At 51.0% G+C, this 22,584-nt stretch overlaps 1 protein-coding gene across 7 annotated transcripts in view; it reads right to left on the bottom strand.

Moving 5' to 3' along the window:
- The window catches only part of FLI1 (Fli-1 proto-oncogene, ETS transcription factor), a 122,318-nt gene that overhangs the window by 41,982 nt on the left and 57,752 nt on the right, over nucleotides 1-22,584 (bottom strand). For all 7 annotated transcript variants that reach the window (XM_045783767.2, XM_087868284.1, XM_045783765.2 and 4 more), the window contains 2 exons: nucleotides 9,913-10,124; nucleotides 778-932 (listed from right to left, as the gene is read on the bottom strand). In XM_045783767.2, the coding sequence (XP_045639723.1) occupies nucleotides 778-932; nucleotides 9,913-10,124 (367 nt within the window). The remainder of the gene's footprint in view (nucleotides 1-777; nucleotides 933-9,912; nucleotides 10,125-22,584) is intronic.

Raw genomic sequence — 22,584 nt, forward strand, 5'->3', positions numbered from 1 at the left:
TACACTTTTCCAAATGGAAGGGGTTTTGCCTTTTTGGTCATGTTATTTTGGTAAGATTAGTTGTAATCCCTGCCCTGTAATTCACTTTGCTTAAGATTTGGAAGTTCTTGCTCCTTCCACTGGCGCCAACTCTACATGTTGTAGTTTTCAAACCCCCTTTCTGACCAGGCTGCTGAGCTTGCTGGTCTAGCCGAGGTGGAGTGTCCAGCCAGGGGACTAAAGGCTTGAACAATGATCTTATTTTCTGTAACCAACAGCACCAATACCTAGGAAAAATAGGCTATTTTTACATAATGACTTCACTTGCTGCACACGTTAAGGCGCTCCATTTGTTAAATATAGTTATTGCTATTTTGAAACTGAAAGAGCTGGCTGTAATTTTGGAAAGGTGGGACCCTGCCGATGGCAGGAAGTACATGCCTGATGGACATGACAGGCCTCTATAGCCACCCTTCTCCTTCCAGGCGAGGGCAGGCCCGTTGGGAGTTCCTGGGACTCCTTTTGAATTCAGACGGCCTTGCCTCTGCCCTCTTTGCAGGCCTCATCCTGTGGTACCAGGCCGTGGGGGAGAGTGTGCGCTGGGACCTGTTTGAGGATGCTGGGGGCACGTGGGACACTATCTTGAAGGACAGCTGGACTTTCCTAAGGAGGCATTTCCATAGGGAAGAGGGTACCAGGTAAAGGTCTAGGCGCCCACTGGGAGAAGCCTGCCCTCCAACTCCTAGCCCAGAAAAGCGCGGACACAGATGCCAGCCGTCAGCCTGGTTCCCAAAGTACCTGCGGGGACGATGACCCTTCTCTCGTTGGTGGTCATGTTGGGAGGAGGGGGGCCGTTCTTCTCGTCCATGTAGCTGTTGTAGTTCATGGCGTTGGACTCGCTTCCACCAACCAGCTTGCTGCATTTGCTAACACTGCAGTCCACCGGAGACTCCCTGGAGTGAGAGGACACAAAGCCCAGAGGAAGTGATCACAGCAGCTGCCATCAGCCCAGCATGGGCCGACAACCATGGCGCCGTCTCCCAGCCCCACTTGGTGTAATGCTGTTGCTGCCGCCTGCTGCTTTATTTCTCTCCTCCACGCCGCCACCAGAGTCTTCTTCAAATCCCAGCCCAATCCTATAATTACGGTACTTAAAAACTTTTGGCAGTTCCTCACTGGCCTCAGACTACAGTCTGGACTTCTTAGGACGGTGCTGCAGCCCTCCTGATCTGACTGTGGCTGACATTTTTAGCCTTGTCGCCAGGCAACCTCTACTCCGGCCTGCAAGTGCACGGGCCCCCAGGCGGCCCCCAGGTAGGCCTCCACACCCCCCACAGTGCTCTGTGTCTGCCTTGGTCCTAGCACCGGTCACACCGTGGGATGGTTAGCATGGCAGAGGCTCTTCCCCTGGCTGGATTGGGAGTTTCCTGAAAGGCTGACATTTCCTTTCTCCTTTAAACCTCAATGTGTTACAGAGAACCTTCCAGAGGAGATGAGTGAGCGATGTTTTCTGAGTGGACTCTATTGCATGGATCTGATTTTAATGCATTTCTCGTACACTGTTCTATCTGAACTTCCCAGGACGCCTCCCAGGTAGCCATGGCAAGGGTTCATATCTCCTCTTTATGGTTGAGGGAACTGAGAGGTGAGGTGACTGGTCCAGGGTCACACAGCTAGTAAAAGTGGACACAGGACTCGGGTTTGGTGTTAAGCCTTCCTACCAAAACACACACGCAGGCATGGCTGGCTGGATCAGTTGGTAGAGCATGTGACTTTTGACCTCAGGGTCCTGAGTTTGAGCCCCACACTGGGCCGAGAGTTTACTTTAAAACACACACACACACACATGCACGCATGCACACACGCAAACGGGCTGGTTGCTGCATGAAGGAGGAATAGAATTCAAGAATGTCGACCTGACAGAGAGGTTGTGGCTCTGGTGGCAGGTTGCAGCCCTGGCCATCATGCTCACAGAAGAACCATAAGAAAGTGCACAAGGGAAAAATCATCCAACCCAGCCTTGATGTCTGTAGCCCAGTTAGAGGCTGCTCCCTGGCGTCAGCTCAGCCCTGAGCAGCTGTCTGGAGATCTAAGCTGACACCCCACTTGTGGCCCCCGGTGCCCAGGAGCAGACTGGCAGAACGCTCCACACCCCCCCCCCAGCCTGGCATCATGGTCCCCCCCTCCCAGCATGCCCAGGGAAAGTGCCATCCCACCCTGCCCTAGCTTCCGTTCCGCCACTCTAGCAGCAGCAGCGGGACCAAAGGGGACGACTGGAAGGCCCCGGAGAGGCTGCCGCCGTGGTTACACAGTGCCGCAAGCATCAGACCTGGGAGACAGCCAGTTCTCTCAAGAGCTCCAAACCAGGCCTTCAGACCAAGGAGTTCAGATAAGGTTCAGATTACAGCGGCCCAACCTTGGGCCGCAGAAAGACTCCAGGCTTCCCAAAGGCCCGGCCACTGCCCTTCTCGCTCTGCTCTGGGCAGGGACCCACCATCCTGAGGACTTAAGGAGCCAGGCCGTGCCAGATGGGTCCTCGCCCATCCCGCGGCTGGTGGCGGCCCCTCCAGAGGCAGGGAGGGCAGTCCGGATCACAGAGGAAAGGAGGAACAGCCTGGGGTGGGGCGGGGGCTCAGGCAGGGGAGGGGGGCCAGAGCACATTCAATAAAGACAATTAAATGAATTTGTTTCTTAATCTGAAAGGAAAAAAATATTGAAGATCACTTATCATAGCTGGGAGATAAATGGTCCACTGAGATATTAGAAGTCAGACGGTAATTTTTTCCTGATGTCTTACAGAGGGGAACATGGGCTGAAAATGAAAATAAGATGTATAACTTACACATGTTAGAATTTAAGGTTTTACTATTCGCCTACTGTTTTTCCAGGCAGAGAACCAAGAACCAGCCGTCAGAGCCCCAGATTGTTGAAGGTTTAATGTCCCCATGGCAGTCTGAGGGGAGGCAGTAGCACATCAGGGCTTTTCACCAGTTTGGCCCTCCGGCTTCTGCTGTTGAGGCCTTGGCCTGCCCTGAAGCCGTCGCAGCAAGACCCCGGAGCTGCGGCCGAGCTGAGCTCGCGCCAAGCTGGCCGCGCCCCCAGCCCTCCTTCCAGCTACCCGCCGCTGCGCGCCTGCGCACACGCGCACCGACGCGCCCACGCGGAACTGCGAGCACACACACGCAGACCCCGGCACACCCCCAACACACATGCACACGCACACACACACACCGCCGCGGCCTGGCAGCCTGTCCCAACATACTTGTCCATTGTGAAACAACCCAAGTGCAGCAGGAGTTTGGAGGATTAAGTTGGCCTTGAACCAGGGGAGCAGCGTTTTCATTGGCTGGGAACCCCGCGGCAGAGGGTGGGGCGGCCCAAGCACACACTTCCTCTGGCGGATGCTGGAGTGCAAGGGCCGTGGGCAAGGGCGAGAAAACTCTCAGAGAGAAGAGCCACGTCCAACGGGGCGGGGGAGGGGGGTCGTGATGGAAGAGGGGGTGCTGCTCCGTAGGCTGAGCTCCCCATTAAGAACATCATGGAGCCAAGGTTTGGAAAATCATTTCCCACGTCGGCTGGGCCTCTGGCGGTTGCTGAGCTGAAAACTGACCTCTTGCCGTGCAGAGGTGAAAAAAGTCAGAGCCTCAGAAATTGCGAAAGTGGGGCGACCCTTTATGCCATAGGCACGTATGGCAGGGCCAGACCTTGGTGCCAGGAATAGAGAAAAACAAATCTGAAAAGAGGAAACATTTGGTAAAAGCCACCTGGTCTGGGATGGGGTAAGAAGAGGAGCCATGAGCACCAAAGCGGGATGGGCACCGGCCCGGGAGGTGGGCGTCCAGGTCACAGGATCCCCCGGCTCCCGCAGGAGGACATCAGAACCACCGCGGGGACCAGGGTTCGCTTGCTGGGGTGACCTGGGGGCTGTACAGGAGTTGGAACCTCCTCACTTCCTATCCGCAGAAGTTCTCATCTTTCTGCTTCCTCCTGTCTCCTTCCTCCAGCACCTGTGCAGGCACCTGCTCCCCAGCTGTGCAAGCGGATGCGTCTGGACGCCCACTCTTGGGTACTCCTCCTCTGCAATGAGGCCCTGTCCCGGCGGCCAGTCCCCTCCGCCAGGGGTGCCCTCGGAGAAGCCTGGGTCCACCCTGGACCACCACACGTGCCCAGGCCGGCCCTCCGTTGACTGCTCGGGGAGAAAAGAAAGGAAAGCCGTACCTTTACCGCTGGCCGGCCACACTCCCCTCCGTTCGCCAGCTCGTGGGCCCTGTGCCTCCCGCAGACAGCAAACGCCTCGCATGCGGCCATTGGGCTTGACAGCTACGCTAAGGGTGGGTACAGGTGAAGCACAGCCTAGAGGCTGCTCTTTAATGAGGCAGCTGGCGCCTGTGAAGAGGCCCAATGAAAACAAGAGGGGGGGCGAGGGGGAGCACGGATGGAGGGGAAGAGGTTCTGCCATTCAGCCAGCCCGCACTGCTGCTAATTTGTATTGAGACCTGCACTTACAGCTAGCATGAGTTGGGGCCCACAGGCAGCTGAGAGCCCTGGGACAGGTGACAAGAGGGTCTGGGGCAGCCACAATAGAGCAGGGAGGAGGTGCTGGCTCCAAGCGTGTGACTCAGAGCATCTCCCTCTCAGGGCAACAGAAAGCCATGGCAGGAGAGGCCCCAGCAAAGGTGACGTGGACCCTGCAACTTCCTCCTTTAGTTTCACCGTGGGGCAATTTTTCCCGTTCTGTTTTCCTATGTTCGGTGAACGCTCCTTAAAAAATCCTGCCAGTGATTTCCAAGAGGGCCTTGCAAAGTGTTAAGCAATTTAAAACAAGGTGAGAATGCTTGAGTATTTGGGTAAGAGAAGATTTCAAAGACTACTCCCAAGGATGACCCCTTCAGCCTATAACAGATGTTTTCTCTACCTTCCCACTCAACCCCCAGCAACTCAGAGTGCACGACCCAGAGAGCCACAAGTGTGCAGCCCAGGCTTGCGGTCGGTGGATTCCCTGTATTCACACAGCTCATGCGAAGCACCAAGGCCACCCAAGCCATGCAGTCGCATTAGGGCCTATCACGTGTGTCTTCCCTGCGGCGTGCATACCACGCACCATTGAGCGATCTGTGTTGACTTTAGGATTTCTGTAGGATCCATGCCTAGATGTGTGCTTGTTGTTTTTAAAAAGGAGTACTCAACAAGTGAGAAGCAAATTTCAAGGAAAGGAAAGGAAATCACCCATAATCTAGCCATTCGCCCTAACCGCATAGCTGTTTTCACCTTCTTACATAGCAGGTGCTCACAGCTTCTCCAGAAGCCCGGGGACAGCTTCCCACCCAGCTTGTGTGACATGCTCCATACTGCAAGGTTCAGAACCCGAGGAGGCCCCTGAGAGAGCGGCTCTGCAGTCAGAGAGGCAGAAGTTACAGCGTGTGCGAGGCTGATCTTCCTGTAGGTGGAATGCGAAGTCTCTCCGTGTCTCCTAAGAGCATCCAAGAGCCCGCTGGCCCGTGCTAGAGGGTGTCAGGGTAGACAAACGCCAACCCAGGTCCTGCCTGCCAGACACACAAAGTAGCAGGTCCTTGCATTGCCCCGTCCATAAAATAATACTCTTTCCCTCATGGGATGTTTTTCCCTTGATCCCCGAGGTTGAGGCAGGATGCAGCTAAGAGTTATCTGCAGACCACAGCCTGGGGTCAAGTTGCTGAAGTCTACATACATCACAGAACCTATAGGCCTTGCTGTTCCAAGAACAACTCATCCTAACAGATTCAACCACGGCAGGAAGATATGAAGAAAGAGAGCAAACCTCCCACAACATGGGCCAGCTAGGCTCTCCCTGAGCTCCCCAGACCTTAGTCTCTCCACGTGACCCCGTGCCCCTGGTCCAAATGACTTAATATTGGGATAAAAAGCAAGAGGGGCAGTGTAGCTCTGGGCACAGAGGATACCTGCTCCAGAGACACGAATATCTATGGGGTCTCCAATGAGCGTGAAATAACTCCTAAACCCAAGGGGGATTGTCTGCAGCGTCTGGCCCAGCGCTGCCCCGTGGTACAATGTGAGCCACATAGATAATTTTCAATTTTCTAGTAGCCACATTTTTAAAATAAAAAAAAACCCAGGTGAAATAAATTTTAAAATATATTAAAATATGTTAATATATTAACTCACTGAGCCAAAAGAAAATTATCCAAAAGAAATGATCATTCAGCCGAAAGAAATGATCATTTCAACATAATCAATATAAAAATAATTAATGAGATATTTTATCCCCCCCCCCCCATACGCTTGGAAGTCTTTGTGTAATAAACGGTGTGTATCTTGCGTTTCGAGCACATGTCCGTTTCGGATTTCAAAGCGCTTAAAAGCAACGTGTGGCTGGTGGCCCCTGCACTGGATGCCACAAATCTAGTCCATGAGCCAAGACACCCCACACGGGATAGATACTCTGCTTTGGTTTTCTCATCTGAAGTTAGGAATTCATTTCAATAATACTGAGGGGATCAGGGAAACAGTGTCGATGATGAGAGATTTAAATTGCCTGGCGTCTTTTTCATCGTGTCCTTTCTTTTTGCATGATGAAATAATAGACTCTGACATTGTTCCATCCTCAGCAAAGACATTTTTCTGAACACCCTTGCTCTCTGCTGCCCACTGGGCCAGCTTACATGTGAGCTCTTGGAGAATATTTATGGGGTGCTGCCAATGGCTCTGAGAGTCCACTGGATCTTGTTTCCCCAGGGCGGGTAAGACTACATCCGTCCCTCTGCACCTAGGCTCTCACCTGCGGATGGTCTGGGGCAAGGCAGGCAAATCAAACACAGGGGCTGCTCTGTGCTACCAGAGCCACGTAAATACCACATCTGCTCTTTGGGGGGGGGGTGCACATGGCTCTCCTCCAACTGGCCTCTGGTGTGACAGTGGCCAGGGCTGGCTGGCAAGTGGGTTCTGAAAACTGATTTCTTTGGGGGCCCTCTTTGCCCAGGATTAGTATGTTGGAGTGCCCTACAGGGGAGACAGTGGTCAGCTCATAAATGCAGCCTCCCCTGAGCACAAACGCAGGCTCGAGCTGAGGCAGTGTCCGCAGACCTTGGTATCTGTCCCGACTTATACACCGATGACCTATATGGCTTTGAATAAGCATCTTCTCCTTTGACTCTGGTTAGCCATGCATCATTCCCTTATTCATTTCTCAACTATTTACTGAGCACCTATCATGGGCCAGGCACTGCTCAGTAGACAAAACAAGGCCCTGCCCACAGTTTAGTGAGGGCTGTGATAAGAGCCAGGAAGAACTAAGAAGAATCTGTGCAAAGTAAAGAGGGATGGGTGCTGTTTTCAATCATCATGTGGTCAGAGAAGGCCTCTGAGTAGGTGACATTCAGGCAGAGACCCGGAACAAGTTGGGAGAGAGCGTCATATGACTAGATGGAGTAGGAATGTTCCAGAGAGAAGGAACACAGGCATGAGACTCTGAGGCAGGAGTGTGCTTGGGGTCCAGAGTCTTATGTGGCTGGTACGGAAGGAAGGAGTAAGATAGGAGGGATAAAAAGGGTTTCATAGGGATGGGGGGACGGGGCATGTGAAGGACTGTGGATTTTGTCACAAGAGAGTTAAATATTCTGGAAGGTTGACTCTAGCCACTGTCGGAAGAACAGACTTCAGGGAGGCAAGCAGAAGTGGGGAGAACAGGGTGCTACTGGGGTGGCCTAGCAGGACAGGTGTTGCTGGTCTGGGTTGGGGTGAGGCTACAACCGACCAAAGACGCTCCAAGTGTGGAATCTGGATTTCCCACAAGCATCAGGAAGGTCCATCCTGTGGTTGGGCCAGTTTGGGAAGCACTGCCAGGTCGGGTGCTGTCAACAACTGGACCGTGAACCCCAAAGCACAAGGTATGGGCGGAGAGGGAGGGGGCGGAGAGGCAGCCCACAGGCCAGGAGTCAGAAGGCGCAGCTTTGGTGCCAACTTTGTCTCCCCTAAATCCTTGGACAAGGCATCAACCACCCTCCCTGCCCCCAGCGCTCAATCTGCCTTTAAATGTCAAAATGTAATCGCAACATTTATCTCCTAGCATCATGGTGGGGAGCAAATGATAAGATAATATGGAAAAAGTGTTTAACAAACTATACCCCCCCTACACTGTGAGGAACTCATTACCCTTATCATCTATGTGAAGAGATGCTCCTGGCTTAGAACCTCTGAACCTTCCTAAAATGCCAGACTCTGAGACCGTGGCTGGGATCCCAGTGGCTGGTTCTGGTTAGTGGGATTGAAATGTGGTAGGGCTGGGTGTTCCCACAGGCAGGTCTGAGGCCGGGGGTTGTCTGGGGGAGGTCTCCTCCCCAGCTGCACGCTCGCCCCCTTCTCTCTCCTTCTCTAGACTTGTTTCCTTAGTGACCTCATCCACTCTTAGTGACAACTCTTTAGAGATGATGCCCAAACCTATGTTCCAGCCCCCAAATATTATCTCAGCTTTAGTTTCCAACGCCTAGCAGACATTTTTATCTGGATGTTCTACTGATTGCTCACAGGAATCTCAGAGGGAACATTGACATCTCTTCTCAAAGCATTTCCTTTCCTACCTCCCATGGCTAACGGCACCGTCCTTGCTAAAAACATGCATGCTCCAGGCTTTTTTTTTTTATTCTTTCCTCTCATACCCTCCGTCCCCCAAAATAGGCTTCTATATTTGTCCACTCAGCCCCGCTAATTATCCGTTTGACTTGTCCTTCCCGTAGCTATCCCTTTTGATTTCCCTAATCATTACCATCACTCAAATTCAGAACTTGATAATTTCTTACCGGGATATTTCACTAACTTCTTATCTTTCTGATGCTCCCTTCCTTCCCCACCCTCTATATACAAAGGTCGTCAGCTCTGGAAATCAAGCTCTGAAGATATTACATGTCAAGTCAGTATCTGCATGTGGAATAAATTTTGTATTTTCTTAGCGTGCTAGTCAGGGCCCTCTCTTAATTTTCATTTTTTTCTCCCTATGCTGTAGGCCCATTGTCTGGCCCGATAGTTCATGAATGAGACCAATGTTTTCTCTCTTTTAGACCTTGGCTCAGGATGATTGCTAACACTATCGAGCACTTTCTGAGTCCTAGGCACTGTCCTGGGTCCTTCCTCCACAGCATCAGAGTTAACCATCGACACAAGCCTTATGAAGAAAGGCTTGGTTCAGAAAGGAGGTTCAGAAAGGAGGAACAGCCCCAGTTCCGAAAGGAGGAAGCTGGCGCTCAGACAGCGAGAGAGCTCGTCCAAGGGCAGAGCAGGGCATGAAACCTGGGCTACCCATGCCCCAGGCGTGCCCTTCCTCGCTCCTGTGAATCTTCTCTCCTTGGGCTCTCCTCCCTGCATTTCCACAAGGAAAGTCTTCCTGACCTGGGCACCACCAAGTTCTAATACACCTTCCAAGTGTGATGTGTCCTTCCTGGCACCTAAGTCCATAGATGTGTTCACCTTTACCATCACATACGGACTTTTACTGCAAGAATGGTTTGGTCATCTCTGAGACCTGCCCAGAGAGGGCAAGTATCTTCAACAGGACAAGGGACGGTATGTTATCACTAAGTTATCCCCAAAAGGGACTCCACCTGGGCCTGACACAAAATTGGCGTTCCATACGTGTCTGCCTTGGGTCATGAGCCTGACTCCGACCTTCTGAGGGCAGAACCAAGGCTCAGAGGGCGAGGTGGGCTGCCTGGCCCTGCTCCACCCCCAGCCCTCTGTTTTATAGCCGTCTTTTGTCTCAACTCTCTAGGGACTGACTCAGGCTCCCTGGCCCTGCACCAGAGCCCCACCTGCTGCAGGCACCCCGAGCGCCAGAAGCCGCTTAGGTCAGATCTGCTTGACTTAGACACCTGGGGAGCAAGCGCGCCTCAAGCCTCCACCAGCCCCGCACCTGGCAGCGGGCGGTGCCTAACCCCAGAGGCTTACCTGGATCCATTCATGTGGTCATACTCCCGCTTGACATTGACCCTCACCGGCTGATTAATCCACTCCTGCTGCGGTGGGAGGGGGTTGATTTTGTGGGGCTGGCCATAGTCAGGGCTCCCTGAGGCGGTCATGTCGGCCTTGGGGAGATGGGCCGCCGCTCCGTAGGCAGAGTCGAAGAGGGACTGGTCGTCGCTCACCACCGACAGAGCCTCCTGGAGGGTCAGAGAAGGAGACCGAAAGCCCAGTGTCAGTTCATCCCGCGTCACTCTTCACCTACTCTCCTTCTGAGCTGGCAGGGTGGCCCAGGGCTACCCCAGGCGATGGTCCGGATTGCTGATTGACTCACACTCTGGGGGGCAAGTTTACCCTTATGCAAACTCCATGGGTTCTTTGACCCTGCCTGAGGAGGGATCTGGGGCAGTGGGGTGGGGATGGGGGAGCCGTGGGAGCACGTTCCCTGTTGGGTCTGTAAAGAGGAGGGTGGGGAGCAGGAGGCCGGGAGGAGTAGTTACACAGTGCGCAGGTGCAGCGTTCTGGTGCTGCTTGAGCGCTGGGCTCTTTCAGGCCTCAGCAGAAACGCCTCTGGCTAGCTGTGGGGAGCAGTCGGGCTGCAGGGGGATTTGAAAGTGAGCATTTATTTTATAGGTGAGGCCAGTGAGACCCACCCAGAGAGGTTAAGTATCCAGCTCAAGGTCACACAAGGGAAGGGTGGGGCCAGGGCTGTGGTTGCTTCTAATTTCAGTTTCCTTATCTGTAAACAGGAATAAGAATAGCTTTTTCAGAGCTGATTAGGTGGGTTAAATGAGAAAAATCTTGGTACAGGTGTTCAGCTTGAAGAAATGCCCCGCAGTTTTCAGAGGGGTTCTCCAGGATGGGCTCGTGTGTCTTACACGGCCGTGACTCAGTTGGGAGGCTGCCTGCCTCCTTCCTGGGGACCGTGCTCTGTCGTGCACTCTTGCCTGACTCCTGGAGATGAGAGCTTCCTGTCTAAATTCTGATGATTCAGCTTGCCTAGGAACGAGGGCAGAATGTCAGCTCGGTGGATGCGGGAGTCCCTATGTAAGACCCTCGGTCTGCCCACTCATATTGCCCCATCCCGCAGTCTGGCTTATGGAGATCTGGATGGAAGAAAGGAAGCCTTGCCCTTGGCAGAGATCTCCCACCCACCAAAGCACCATAATCAGATGCTTCCACTATGCCAACCCCCATCAAATCACAGAGGCCCTGAGGTCACAGACTGGGGTGTGATGTGCCCTATATCACATAATCACACCAAAGTAAGTTGTCTGCCTTTCAGAAAAGAAGGGAACAACCTATAACACAGAATTAATTTATGATCTATGCAATCTATAATTATACAATCTCTCATTGTGAAGATGAGATGGAACACCGTACGGGCAATGCTCAGAACAGTCTCTGGCACCTAGTGCCCCCCGATAAATGTCAGCTATGAGAATTCCTAGTGTTCGAGAACAGGTTCTCTTAGGGGGTGAATTGTTCTCTTAAATTCACATGTTAAAGCCCTAACTCCAATACCTCAGAAATCTGACTGTATTTGGAGAAAGGGGCTTTAAAGAGGTGATTCAGTTGACATGAGGCTCTTCAGGTGGGCTCTGATCTGATCTGACTGGTGTCCTTACAAGAAGAGGGTATCTGGACGCATGCAGTCCACCATGCAGAGAGGGGCAGGCAAGCCATCTGCAGCCGAGGAGAAGAGCCCTCAGAGCCCGCCAGTGCCCTGACCTTGGACTTCCAGACTCCAGAAAGGTGAGAAAATCAATTTCTGTTGCTTCCACCACCTTATGGCAGCCCGAATACGCCACCTTTACTTAAGCCCTCCCTATACTTGTAAAATTACACATAGCTCCACCAGCTAACCATTGCTGTTTCTCCCAGGGCCATTTGCAACCCCAGCAGGAGGACAGCCAGATTTCAAAGAAAAACGCTCTTCTGTGGCTGCTTCCGGCTGGGATCGGGGAAGAATTACGGGAACCTACTCCAGGAAGTCTGCTCCTGCACCAGAAGGCTTTGGATCGTAGAGATAGGGCCAGTGATGGCCGTTTCAAAGCTGAGCTGCCTGCACCGTATTGAAAGGCTCACATCCCCCCACCAAGTGTGTGTCCCCTGATCCCCACCTAAGATATGCCGGGATCCTTCTTCATTTTCCACCTAGTGCCCTTGTGCATGCTCAGAGGAAAGCTAGGCTTCCTGGAACCACTCTGTCTTTTGGTTATTCGACCCATTCTCCATGTCAGTTAGGGAGCAGACCTGGCTCCGTACCCCAGACCAGTTTTGAGTTGCCATCCAGGCCCTCAGTGTTACAGTTCCAAGTTGAAAAGCGTGACATCGTATCAGTCCAGAGAGTTGAGCCTGAGTCCCTGAAATTCTACACTGGGAGCAGAGACGCATTACCACCTAGGACCCGTAAGTGTGCTTTTGGGGAGAAAGGTGAACACTCACCAGTTTGGCTACACAAAGAGACGATGTGTAAGGAATCAGGAATCGTCTTCTACTATGGAGAGTAGCTTTATGCTCGGTCAGTCATGCACAAACCTTGGAGTTTCCAATTAAAGAATTTCTTATCTCCCTTCCTCTAGGTTAGGGGAAACGATGGTGGAATAATTGAAGGAAAGAGGCAGGACTGGAGATAGTGAAGCTCCGGGGAAGCAGGAGCGATTGCTTCCATCGGGATCCCCAAAGAGAGTGGGCCAGGAAGCAAGAGAAGGCAGGATTTCAAGTCCAAGGGGGCCAAACCCTGGCAAAGCCAGGGTTCACAGCAACAGAAAACAGATGAGACAGAGTAGGGGCTGCTGGTGGCAAACCACGGAGAGACTTCTTAAGGAAATGAGAATGAATAGCTTCCAGGACAAAGGGTAGGTGTCGTAAAGGGCACTAAACCGGTTTGAACTCATTTTGGAATGTAGTTCACAAAGGATACTCCAGTCAAGTGGCAACATCACAGGAGGAGAGATCCCTGATTTCCCCTAGAATGTTGCGGGCCCCTCCTGCCTGACGAGTCGTCGTCTAGCGGGTCAGGCACGTGGGCTTCCCATTGCCTTTCTCTTTCAGACTCTTTCCTCTCTGACGACACACTTGCACACTCTGCCCTCATTCAGCCCACCGTGCATGTCCCCCGGTCAGGTGGCTCCCTCGAAAGTCGTAAATGGATCCTGCCACGGTCCCGGCTCAAATGCCTCCCAGAGCTCACTCGATGCTGACCACAGCAACTGTCATCGGCATGTGTTCCCACAACTCAGCTTTGCCCCAGCTGCTCACCCTTACGTTTCATGACTCCTCCCTCCCCCTGCAGCTCCTGCCCAACGCTAACTGTTCCCGCTGTCCCACTCAGCGGACCCTGCTCCCGTACACTTTGTCAGTCCTTGTGCTGTGGGCACCCTTTCTTTGTCCTTTGCACCTGCGTGCATGTCCGATGCTTCCCATTTTCTAAGGTAAATGAGATCTTCGTCACCCTATGGAACCTTACCTGATAATTCCCTGTGACTCATTTGAGCTTTTAAAAGCCAGGTGAGAAGGGGGCACCTGGGTGGCTCAGCCTTTTTTTTTTAAGATTTTATTTATTTATTTGACAGAGATAGAGACAGCCAGCAAGAGAGGGAACACAAGCAGGGGGAGTGGGAGAGGAAGAAGCAGGCTCATAGCAGAGGAGCCTGATGTGGGGCTCGATCCCATAACGCCGGGATCACGCCCTGAGCCGAAGGCAGACGCTTAACCGCTGTGCCACCCAGGCGCCCCTGGGTGGCTCAGTCTTAAGTGTCTGCCTTTGGCTCAGGTCGTGATCCTGGGGTCCTGGGATCAAGTCCCGCATCAGACTCCCAGCTCAGCAGAGACCCTGCTTCTCTGCCTCCCTCTGCTCTCCGCCCCACCACTCATGCTCACTCTCTCTTAAATAAATAGATAAAATCTTTAAAAAACAAAACAAAACAAAACCAAAAACCCAGTGAGAATACTGCTTGGGTAGGTGAGTGTGTACGCGCGAGCACACACACACACTCTCTCTCTCTCTTTTCTAATTCCAGTCATTGATAAGCAAAGGGCTTTTTTTCTTCTTCTTATAATGGTATGGAGAAAAGAATTTGTGACTGGGGGAGGCTGGGAAGAGAGAGAAGATGAAGGAGAGCGACTCCTTGTCTGGCCTGCTGGACTGAATTAAGAAACCGAATAAGAGCAGGAGGTTAGAGATGAGAGCCGCTGGGTGGGATAATAGATTTGGGCAGCCAAACAAGCTGGTCGAAGACCCTGGTGAAAACTTAAAGTTGGAGAGGAGAACATTCTCACTGTCTCTGAAAGGAAATAGCACCCCTTTTTGCCATTCAAGGCTGAGAGCATCCCAAGACCACACCCCTGGCAGGTACCCTTCTGTCTTGAAGATGGGGAGCCTTCTCTGAACAGCTTTGGTGGCAGTGGGTGTGGTGAGGGGGGACAGGCCTAGAGGAAAAGGCAAACGGGGAACATGGCACTGGGTGTCTCTGGCTGACAGACTTGTGTGAAGCATCATGTCACCGATGGGGACTCATGGGGCCACTGGGGGGGGCGGGTTAACGGATATGCGTGTGGGCACCAAGGCGCTGCTTTTATCATGTGAGAAGCTATTGAGCTGTAGACGTTTCGATCCCATACTTGAAGCTTTTACACGTGCACAGCTCTTACTATTTTATGTCTTATAAAGCTGTTTGCTCTTACTTAAACTCTTCAAACTTCTAAAAGTTTAAACACGAAACTCTTACTTGTACTGAAAACTCTTTACAGGAAGGACTTGTTGGTTTTCAAGAACTTTTCGCTGATGGCTTGTTGATAAGAATTTAATTCTGGGATGAGAGACTGAATTTAGAAAGACCTTCAGCATGAAATTCACAAACCGTTCTCAGAGTGACTAAGTTCCTTCAGCTGGTAACGATTTCACTTTTTCTATTGATTTGGACATGACACAGAAGACAAGTTATTCTTTTAAAGGCTGTTAAAATCCAGGTTGCTTTAGAGCTACATAAAAATTGACTTCAAAGTGAAAAAGACTGAAGGTATGGGCTCTCTAGCCCCATGTGGCCCCCAGTTCTAAGGTTAATCCTTTGCCGTCATAGTCGTGACTGGGAAGATTGGCTTAGTAATTGGGTTCTAAGAAGCATCTTTCCTTTGCTCTGCTGATTTCTGGGAAGGCAAGGCCTGTAATTCAGGATGCTCTGGTCCCTCAGCCACTGAGTCCTAGACCCAGAGGGAGGCACATGGTCCCTTGACTCCAAGCACATCAGTACCCCACTTGACCTATTTGCCAGAAAGCTCAGAAAGGTCAGCTAGCTTAGCAGCTGGAGTTCTGAGCTAAATGGTTGGCCCTATTTGCGCATAGATATGCTGACCAAACTGTGTCAACCTTCCTTCCCACGATCCCCTGCAGGTCCAGGCAGCCAGGAGAGGTATATGGCCAATGGGGCACTTGTCTTGGTATGGGATGCTCCTTACCCAATTTGGGTGAGATGCCTTTAGGACATGACTTTTAATATATCCTGTGGTCTCATTATTGAAAAGAGGTCATAGCAGATAATTATCATAGCATTTAGTAAGTGTGAGACGCTGTTTATATAAGTAATCCAATTTAATTCTTTTAGCAATTCTATGGGATGCACTATTATTACCTCCATTTTTTTTTCAGATGGGAAAATGGCTATTCAGAGAAGTGAAAGAACTCGCTCAGGTCACATAGCAAGTGAGTGTGACCTGAGATTCAAATTCAGGTCTGCTGACTGGTCACCTCCCAGGGAGACTGTGAGCGCTTTGAGGATAGCTCTTGAGTTCATTGTAATTTAGAGCCCAATCTTTGGAGTTGGAGAGATATGAATTCCAATCTGAGCTCCATCGATTGCACATTAGCACATCAGTGATTTATGTATACTCTCCGAACTTCATTTCCTTATCCATAGAATGTGGATAATAGCAGTATCTCACCTGGTAGATTTTGAATAAAGGTAAAATGAGATAATAGAAGTGAATTTCCTGAATCAAGTGTCTAAAGTTCTTCGAATATAGTAAATACTCAAGTTTAAAAGAAGCCCAATGCTGAGATGGCATTGGGACCTTTGTATTGGAGTTGTGAGATGAAGCGGGGGAAGGGAGAGGGCAGATAGAGCCAGAGATAGACCTCCTTCTCCCCTGTGTGGGTTACTTCAACGGAAGTTGCTTAAGGTTCAAAATTAGCAAGTTTGGAGACACTAGTTCGATTTTGAAATGCAAATTCCATGGGTTTCTGAGAACAGAGTCTGCTTCTCTAATGTTTCCACTCTTCTTTTTCGAACCATGGATGTTGTTCCATTGTAGCCTGAGACCTCTCTTTCTGGCTTCTGAATGGAGGGTTCTAGATGGCACAGATAACATTATGTTAAATAGCCATGCAAGGGAGAGGAAGAGCCATTTATTGCTGAACTACTCGAATAACGGTGGCCAGTACCCACTCATATGGCCATTCATCGTACGTGCAATAAACATCAGAAAAATGCCATGTGTATGTCTGTGAATTCACTAATAAAAAAAACTTTCCTCATTTTGGAATTTGTCATATATATCTTTTTTTTCCTTTTTTTCTTCTTTTTTTAAAAAATGCTAGCAGATGTATCTCCCCAAATTTGTTTTCCTTAGATTAAGGCAAATGTTCTCAGTGTGCATGTCAGTTGAGTGATAGGGGAATGTGGTCAGAGCACTGCCGCATGACGGCCTGGCTGATATTAATGATGAGCAAACAATTGCATCTCTGAAAAAGCTTTGCTGAAACAGAGATGGAAAAACCCCCGGAGTAGGAAAAAAAAAAAAGTTTAAGACGGTGTCTGGACCATCTCCCCATTCTTTTTTTTTTTTTTTTAAGATTTTATTTATTTTTGTGACAGAGAGACAGCCAGCGAGAGAGGGAACACAGCAGGGGAGTGGGAGAGGAAGAAGCAGGCTCCCAGCAAAGGAGCCCGATGTGGGACTCGATCCCGGAACGCCAGGATCACGCCCTGAGCCGAAGGCAGACGCTTAACGACTGCGCTACCCAGGCACCCCCATATCCCCATTCTATTCAGGAACACACGAAAGAAATTTCTGCCATGGTCCTGTCCACAGAAGAATACACATATAATCCACACTTATGAACCAAACGGAATCAGGGGAGGCAAAGTCCTGGAGGCCACCATGGAGGGGACACCCTTTCCTTTGCTCATCCTTCCAGTTAGGTTGAATTTTTACGCTCACCCAGGGAATGACCCAAGACATGGGGCCCCAAGAAGCATGAATTCTACGTTGTTTCCTCCCCCTTCCTTTTCCTCTCTCCTGCCCTGGACCTTCAAGCACAGGTCTCTGTGTCCCATGAGATTTGCTGGAGGTGTGTGAAAGGGCTGTCAAAAGCAACCCCACCAAGTTCCCTGCTGCTTGCTGCCCTGCTCAGGGGGCCACTTGACTCTCAGGACCAGTCCTCTGGAAAGCTCATCTCGGGGTCACCGCAGGGAGCACACCAGCTTTGGCTTTTTATTACATTCTTTGCATGATGGCATGAAGTCCCTTTTCTTGCCAACCAGAGAGCATACAAAATTCAGACAAGATTCTAGGAAGCAAACTGCTCTGTCTTCTCTGTTTTCGGAAATCAGCAAGCTCTGCAGCCGGGGCGGGGAAGGGGGGGGTCCAGCCTGGGGCGGGGGGTGGGGTCTGCTCATAGTCACATCTAAAGTATCCTAGTCACATCTAAAGCTGTTAGTTAGCTCAAGCCTTTTGCTTCTCTCTCTTCTCTAATTGCCGGCCATGTACCCACTTCTTCCTTATTTCTGTCTCACAGAGGGCAGGTGGACAAAGAGAAAAGAAGGCAAACTTGATGACAAGTTGGATAAGGAAGAATATGGAAAACATCAGTCACCAAATATTAAGCAGCAGCCCCTCGGCCCACGGCGCAGTCCCAGAGCTGCCGGGGCTCATATCTGCCCAGTCATCTTTTCCCTAAAGGCCATGATGATATTTCCAATCCTTACCACTCCCCATCAGCATACAAGCTCTCTTCCCTTCCCCTTGAACCCAGATGGGACTTTATGACTGCCTCAATGAACGGAAGGTGGCAGAAGTGACCTTGCAGGACTTCCAAGCCTAGGTGATAAAGGGCATTATGACTTCCACCTGCTTCATGGTCTCTCTTGGGGCTCCAGTCCTTGGAAACCAGCCACCAGGCCGCGAGGAAGCCCAAACCAGCCCAAGCAGAGAAACTACATGCATGGAGAGGCCCACGTGGAGAGGGACCTGAGGCCACCAGCCCCCACCAACGTCGACCTCCAGACTTGGAGGTGATGAGCCTGCAGATGAAGGTTATGCCCACGACCATCATAGTTGTACGCCGCTAAGTTTTGGTATAATTTCTTATGTAGCCATAGTAACTGGAACATTTCCTATCACTATAATCAGCAACAAGAGAACCCAGACTCAGAGGATTCAGAACATGACTGTCTGCGTATCCTTTACAGTAAACTATGGTTACTGACACTGGCTGCAGGAATCAGGGCCAGGACTCACTGGATGGGGAAACCGAGGCACAAAGCCCAACCTCCCTGGGTTCACATAGTGAGGGAGAGTCAGTCTCAGCCTTCAGGCCTAACTCTTCTGACAACCACCTAGTGGAAGTACCCCTACACAACAACGAGAAAACACATGTGAAAAATGAAAAAAGGACATTTTTTTAAAAATTAGAACGAATAAACAGAACACATACTATTTGATACTCTGAAGCGCATGAGGAACTCTTATAATCGTTACCTCATTTGGCCTTTTAAGAGCTTTGTTAGGATCCTCATACTATTAAAGAGGAAACTGAGGCTTAAAGAGGTTCAGAGGGGCGCCTGGGTGGCTCAGTCCTTAAGCGTCTGCCTTTGGCTCAGGGCGTGATCCTGGCGTTCTGGGATCGAGCCCCGCATCAGGCTCCTCGCTGGAGCCTGCTTCTTCCTCTCCCACTCCCCCTGCTGTGTTCCCTCTCTTGCTGGCTGTCTCTATCTCTGTCAAATAAATAAATAAAATCTTAAAAAAAAAAAAATAAAGAGGTTCAGAGTTGCCTGAAGTCCCTCAACTTGCACATCACCCAGCTGGTAGCCTGACTGCAGAACTTACACTCTTCCCCCAAACTCCTTCCAGTCCGCTGACTATAATCCTAGGCTGTGCCACAGAGCCAGACCTGCCATGGAAACTTGAAGTGCTTCGCTGATTTCTAAGGTATTTTATTGAACTCTGTCCCTTCCTCCCCACCCCCACTTAAATCTTCACTTACTGGGAAGGGGGCTTCTGCAGCGGGCGACCCAGGGAAAGGCAGGCAGCCAAGTTCCTAGAAAATGGAATTAGAATCCTTTGCAGATGAAAGTACTTTATTTAATGGAGTTTAATAAATTAAGGGAATGAGCCCAAATGAGTTCAGAGAAGAGGGTCTCTGTGTTCTATAAAGACATGCCACGTAACAGAATCCAGAGCTGTGGCCTTGTGCTAATCACGGTCCCCATTAGATACTTCTCCAGCTCTCCCGTGGTATCTACCTTTGCCTGTTGACTTTGAGTTTTCACAGTCACTGTTTTGACCATAACCACATTTAAAGGGCATCTCTAAACATCAAAGTTAAATTCTCCTCCCACAGAGAATGATTTTACTGCTGAAAAGAAAAGAAGTGCTGAATATGGAAACTAACAGGAAGGAGAAGGTTAGTCTGAACCCCAAGATGGGAACATTTCATAGTATGCTTACTTTCTGTTTCTTTACAATGGGTCTGGCCGCTCCTCAACCCGCTTTTTCTCGATGACGGTGGGGGTAGCAAAAGGGTCAGCAAAGATCTCTTGTGTAGAGTTTGTTACCTTGGACCATCCAGGGGGTTGAATTCCTCTCCCATAACAGGGGGTGACCTGGCCCCTGAGGTGGACCCCAGGGTGTTGGAGGAATAGGACCGAGTGGGGACGGGAAGCTGAGGTTCACTAAGGTTTGGAAGCTTCGATGTTCTCCTCTGTGAAACGGAGCCCATGTTCTCCTGCCAGTTCAGATGGGCCAAAAGGGGGAAATTAAGCCCTCGCTGGTGCAATAGGGTGATGACGGAAAGAGCTGTCAACCAATAGAACAGAACCCCAGATGCCATGGGGAGAAGCAGGCAGGGAAGACGAAGTCCTGGAAGGTGTTCCCTATGTATTTCACTGCTCGTCACTTGTATCGGGACTGTGTTCTGCCTGACTTCACAGCTGTGGCTGCTCCAGGGATCCAAAATACTGGAATCCTTCCATACCAGTGGCTCCTTTCCCTTCTCTGCCCGGGGACAACTAACGGGTCAACGATTGGCACAGCAGGTCCTCCTGGACCCCGCTCGAAAACAAGGGGTTGGCGCCCTGGTGCCCGTGGCATAGGGATGGTTATATATCTGAATGTTTTCCCAGACCTGGAGGGGGGTTTTCTGATGACAGAAGTGGTGGTGAGTGAGGACCAGCGAAGCTCCAGCATGGGCTGGGAGCAGTCTCTCTCCCCCAAGAGGCCCCTTGAGCGTGTTTGCCTCAGAAGGGGTCAAAAGGCGAAGGGCAGAGCAGACAAACCCCTCCGTCTCTCTCCTCACTCCATAGGGTGCTGTTGTAGATATGTGTTCCCACAAAAGGCATTGGTTACCTGCTGAGTCAACGCAGCGTTTTACTGGCTGTGTGGATTCGGGCGAACACCTAAGTTCTTGGTTCCTGGAAAATTTTAAGCGTCTTCCACCAAATATTTAATGCTCTCTGACAATGATGAATGGCCACACTGCCATAACCACAGAGAGCTGAAAGCCTGGAAGATGTGTCCTCTGAGGAGAGTGGCTGCAGTGTTTCCCCACAGCGTCTGAATGTCACCTGGCACGCGGGATTGAGGGAATAGCCTGGAAGCTGGGTAGCTGGACCAGGAAGATCTCAATCTGGTCTGCGGTGATGAGAGGGGACTCTGAATGACAAAGGGAAGTGGGCAGTGAGGCAGTTCAGCCCTGAAAGGATGGGCTCCCCTAAGGGGCAGACAGTTGTCCAGCAGGGGTGGAAATGGCACTTTCTGCAAGGTTGGTCAGCGCCGGGGAGAGGAGGAAGTATGGGTGGCAGGTGCCCTCGGGTGCTTCTCTGACTCCCGGGGTCATGGGAACTTTCCCATCCTTTTTCTCAAAAACCAGTCCTGCTGCTGGCGACACCCCATCCACCTAATTCTTTCTTTTCATTCTCAGTTGCTTGCTCAGATCCTGACACCCACTAGGTGCGCAGTGACCTTTTCTCATGGATAAAAGCCCCAGAGCTGATAAGAAACACAGAGACCCCACCTCCCCTGCCAGCACCTTTTACCACCAGTTCGATTTCCCCTTCTGTCTCCTGGCTGTGGGCGATTTCGATTAAGCCTTACACCCCAGGCTTGTCCACTTTCTTTTTAAACAGCCACACCCCGTGTCCAGTTTAAACACAAAGCCACTGACTGCTCCTTCTCAACAGCCACTTGAGGTCCTATTCCTAGAAGCTGTGATCTTATCTGACAATTTCCTCGTGTGACAGTTTCCGTGGCAACTGGGCCCTCATAATCACAGGAAGCCCATGAGGAAACACGCGCACGGTGGGGGGCCCTTTGCTCTATTCCCTCCAGCTGTACCCCAGGAGCACCCTGGCAGGGGGATGAAAGCAAAACCAGCCTCAAGAGGCAGGGTGTCCGGTCTCACGTGCCCAAGTTGGGAAATGTCTGCAAGCCACAGCTGGCACCGGCCAGGGACAAGGCCACTTCACCGTGATGGGGAGCAAGGCATAGCATGAGAGACTCCATTTTCTCTCATTTCCTCACAGGGTCCTGGGAAAAGAGGCGCCCCTGAATCCATTTCACAGTTCTTAGTGGCTGTCTCCTTTCCATGATTCATGCCCGAGGAGCCACGCTCGGTGACGTCATGCCCATCTAGTGCTGAGTGAGCAGTATTTCCAATTTCCACATCTGGATGAACCATCCTAGCCAAGGTGCTCCGTTGTGTGGTGGCCCCACGGCATCTGGTTACCATATTGTTGCAGTGATGTGCGGCCAAGTCCCTGAGCATGGAGGTCATGGAAGGAGGTCCTTCTCTGGGCCGGCTCAGCAGCCTTGACCCCGTCTCTGCCCAGCTTCTCTGCTTCATGTTATCCTACTGGTCCCATTCCTCTGGCACCCTCTGCTCACGTTTCCTTCCTGTCTTCTTCCCCCTTCCTGCGACCTGCTCCCATTCCTTCTCTTTCTCTTGCTCCTTCTCTTACATTTTAATATTCTGTCTTAAATAGATTCTCCTCTTGTTATATAAGACCCAGCACTCCAAACCTTTAGATTCCTACTGGATATACATTCCTTAACTGCTCTCTGGGTGTCTGCAAAGACCTATGTGAAAACCAGCCTCCTCTTCCCTTTGCTCAAACCAGCTGTCCCTACATAGCCCTGCCTTCCACATTTCTCTGCCTCATCAGATCTCATTTACTCACCGAACTTTTATGGAGGACCTACTAGGGGTTGGGCATTCGACTAGGCACAGGGGATACAAAGATAAACGAGACTCTAAAATCACACATTTGCCCTTTAGGAGTTCAAGTCTGGGCAGAAGACGGATGCAAACATCAATAGTCAGGTGGGGGTGGAAGACACGGCAGTGACTGAGGGGCTCAGGGGAGGCCTCCTGGAGGAGGTGGA

The sequence above is a fragment of the Ursus americanus genome, chromosome 16 (assembly GCF_024610735.1).
Source record: "Ursus americanus isolate L20-20 chromosome 16, mUrsAme1.1.p, whole genome shotgun sequence".
Classification (NCBI taxonomy): domain Eukaryota; kingdom Metazoa; phylum Chordata; class Mammalia; order Carnivora; family Ursidae; genus Ursus; species Ursus americanus.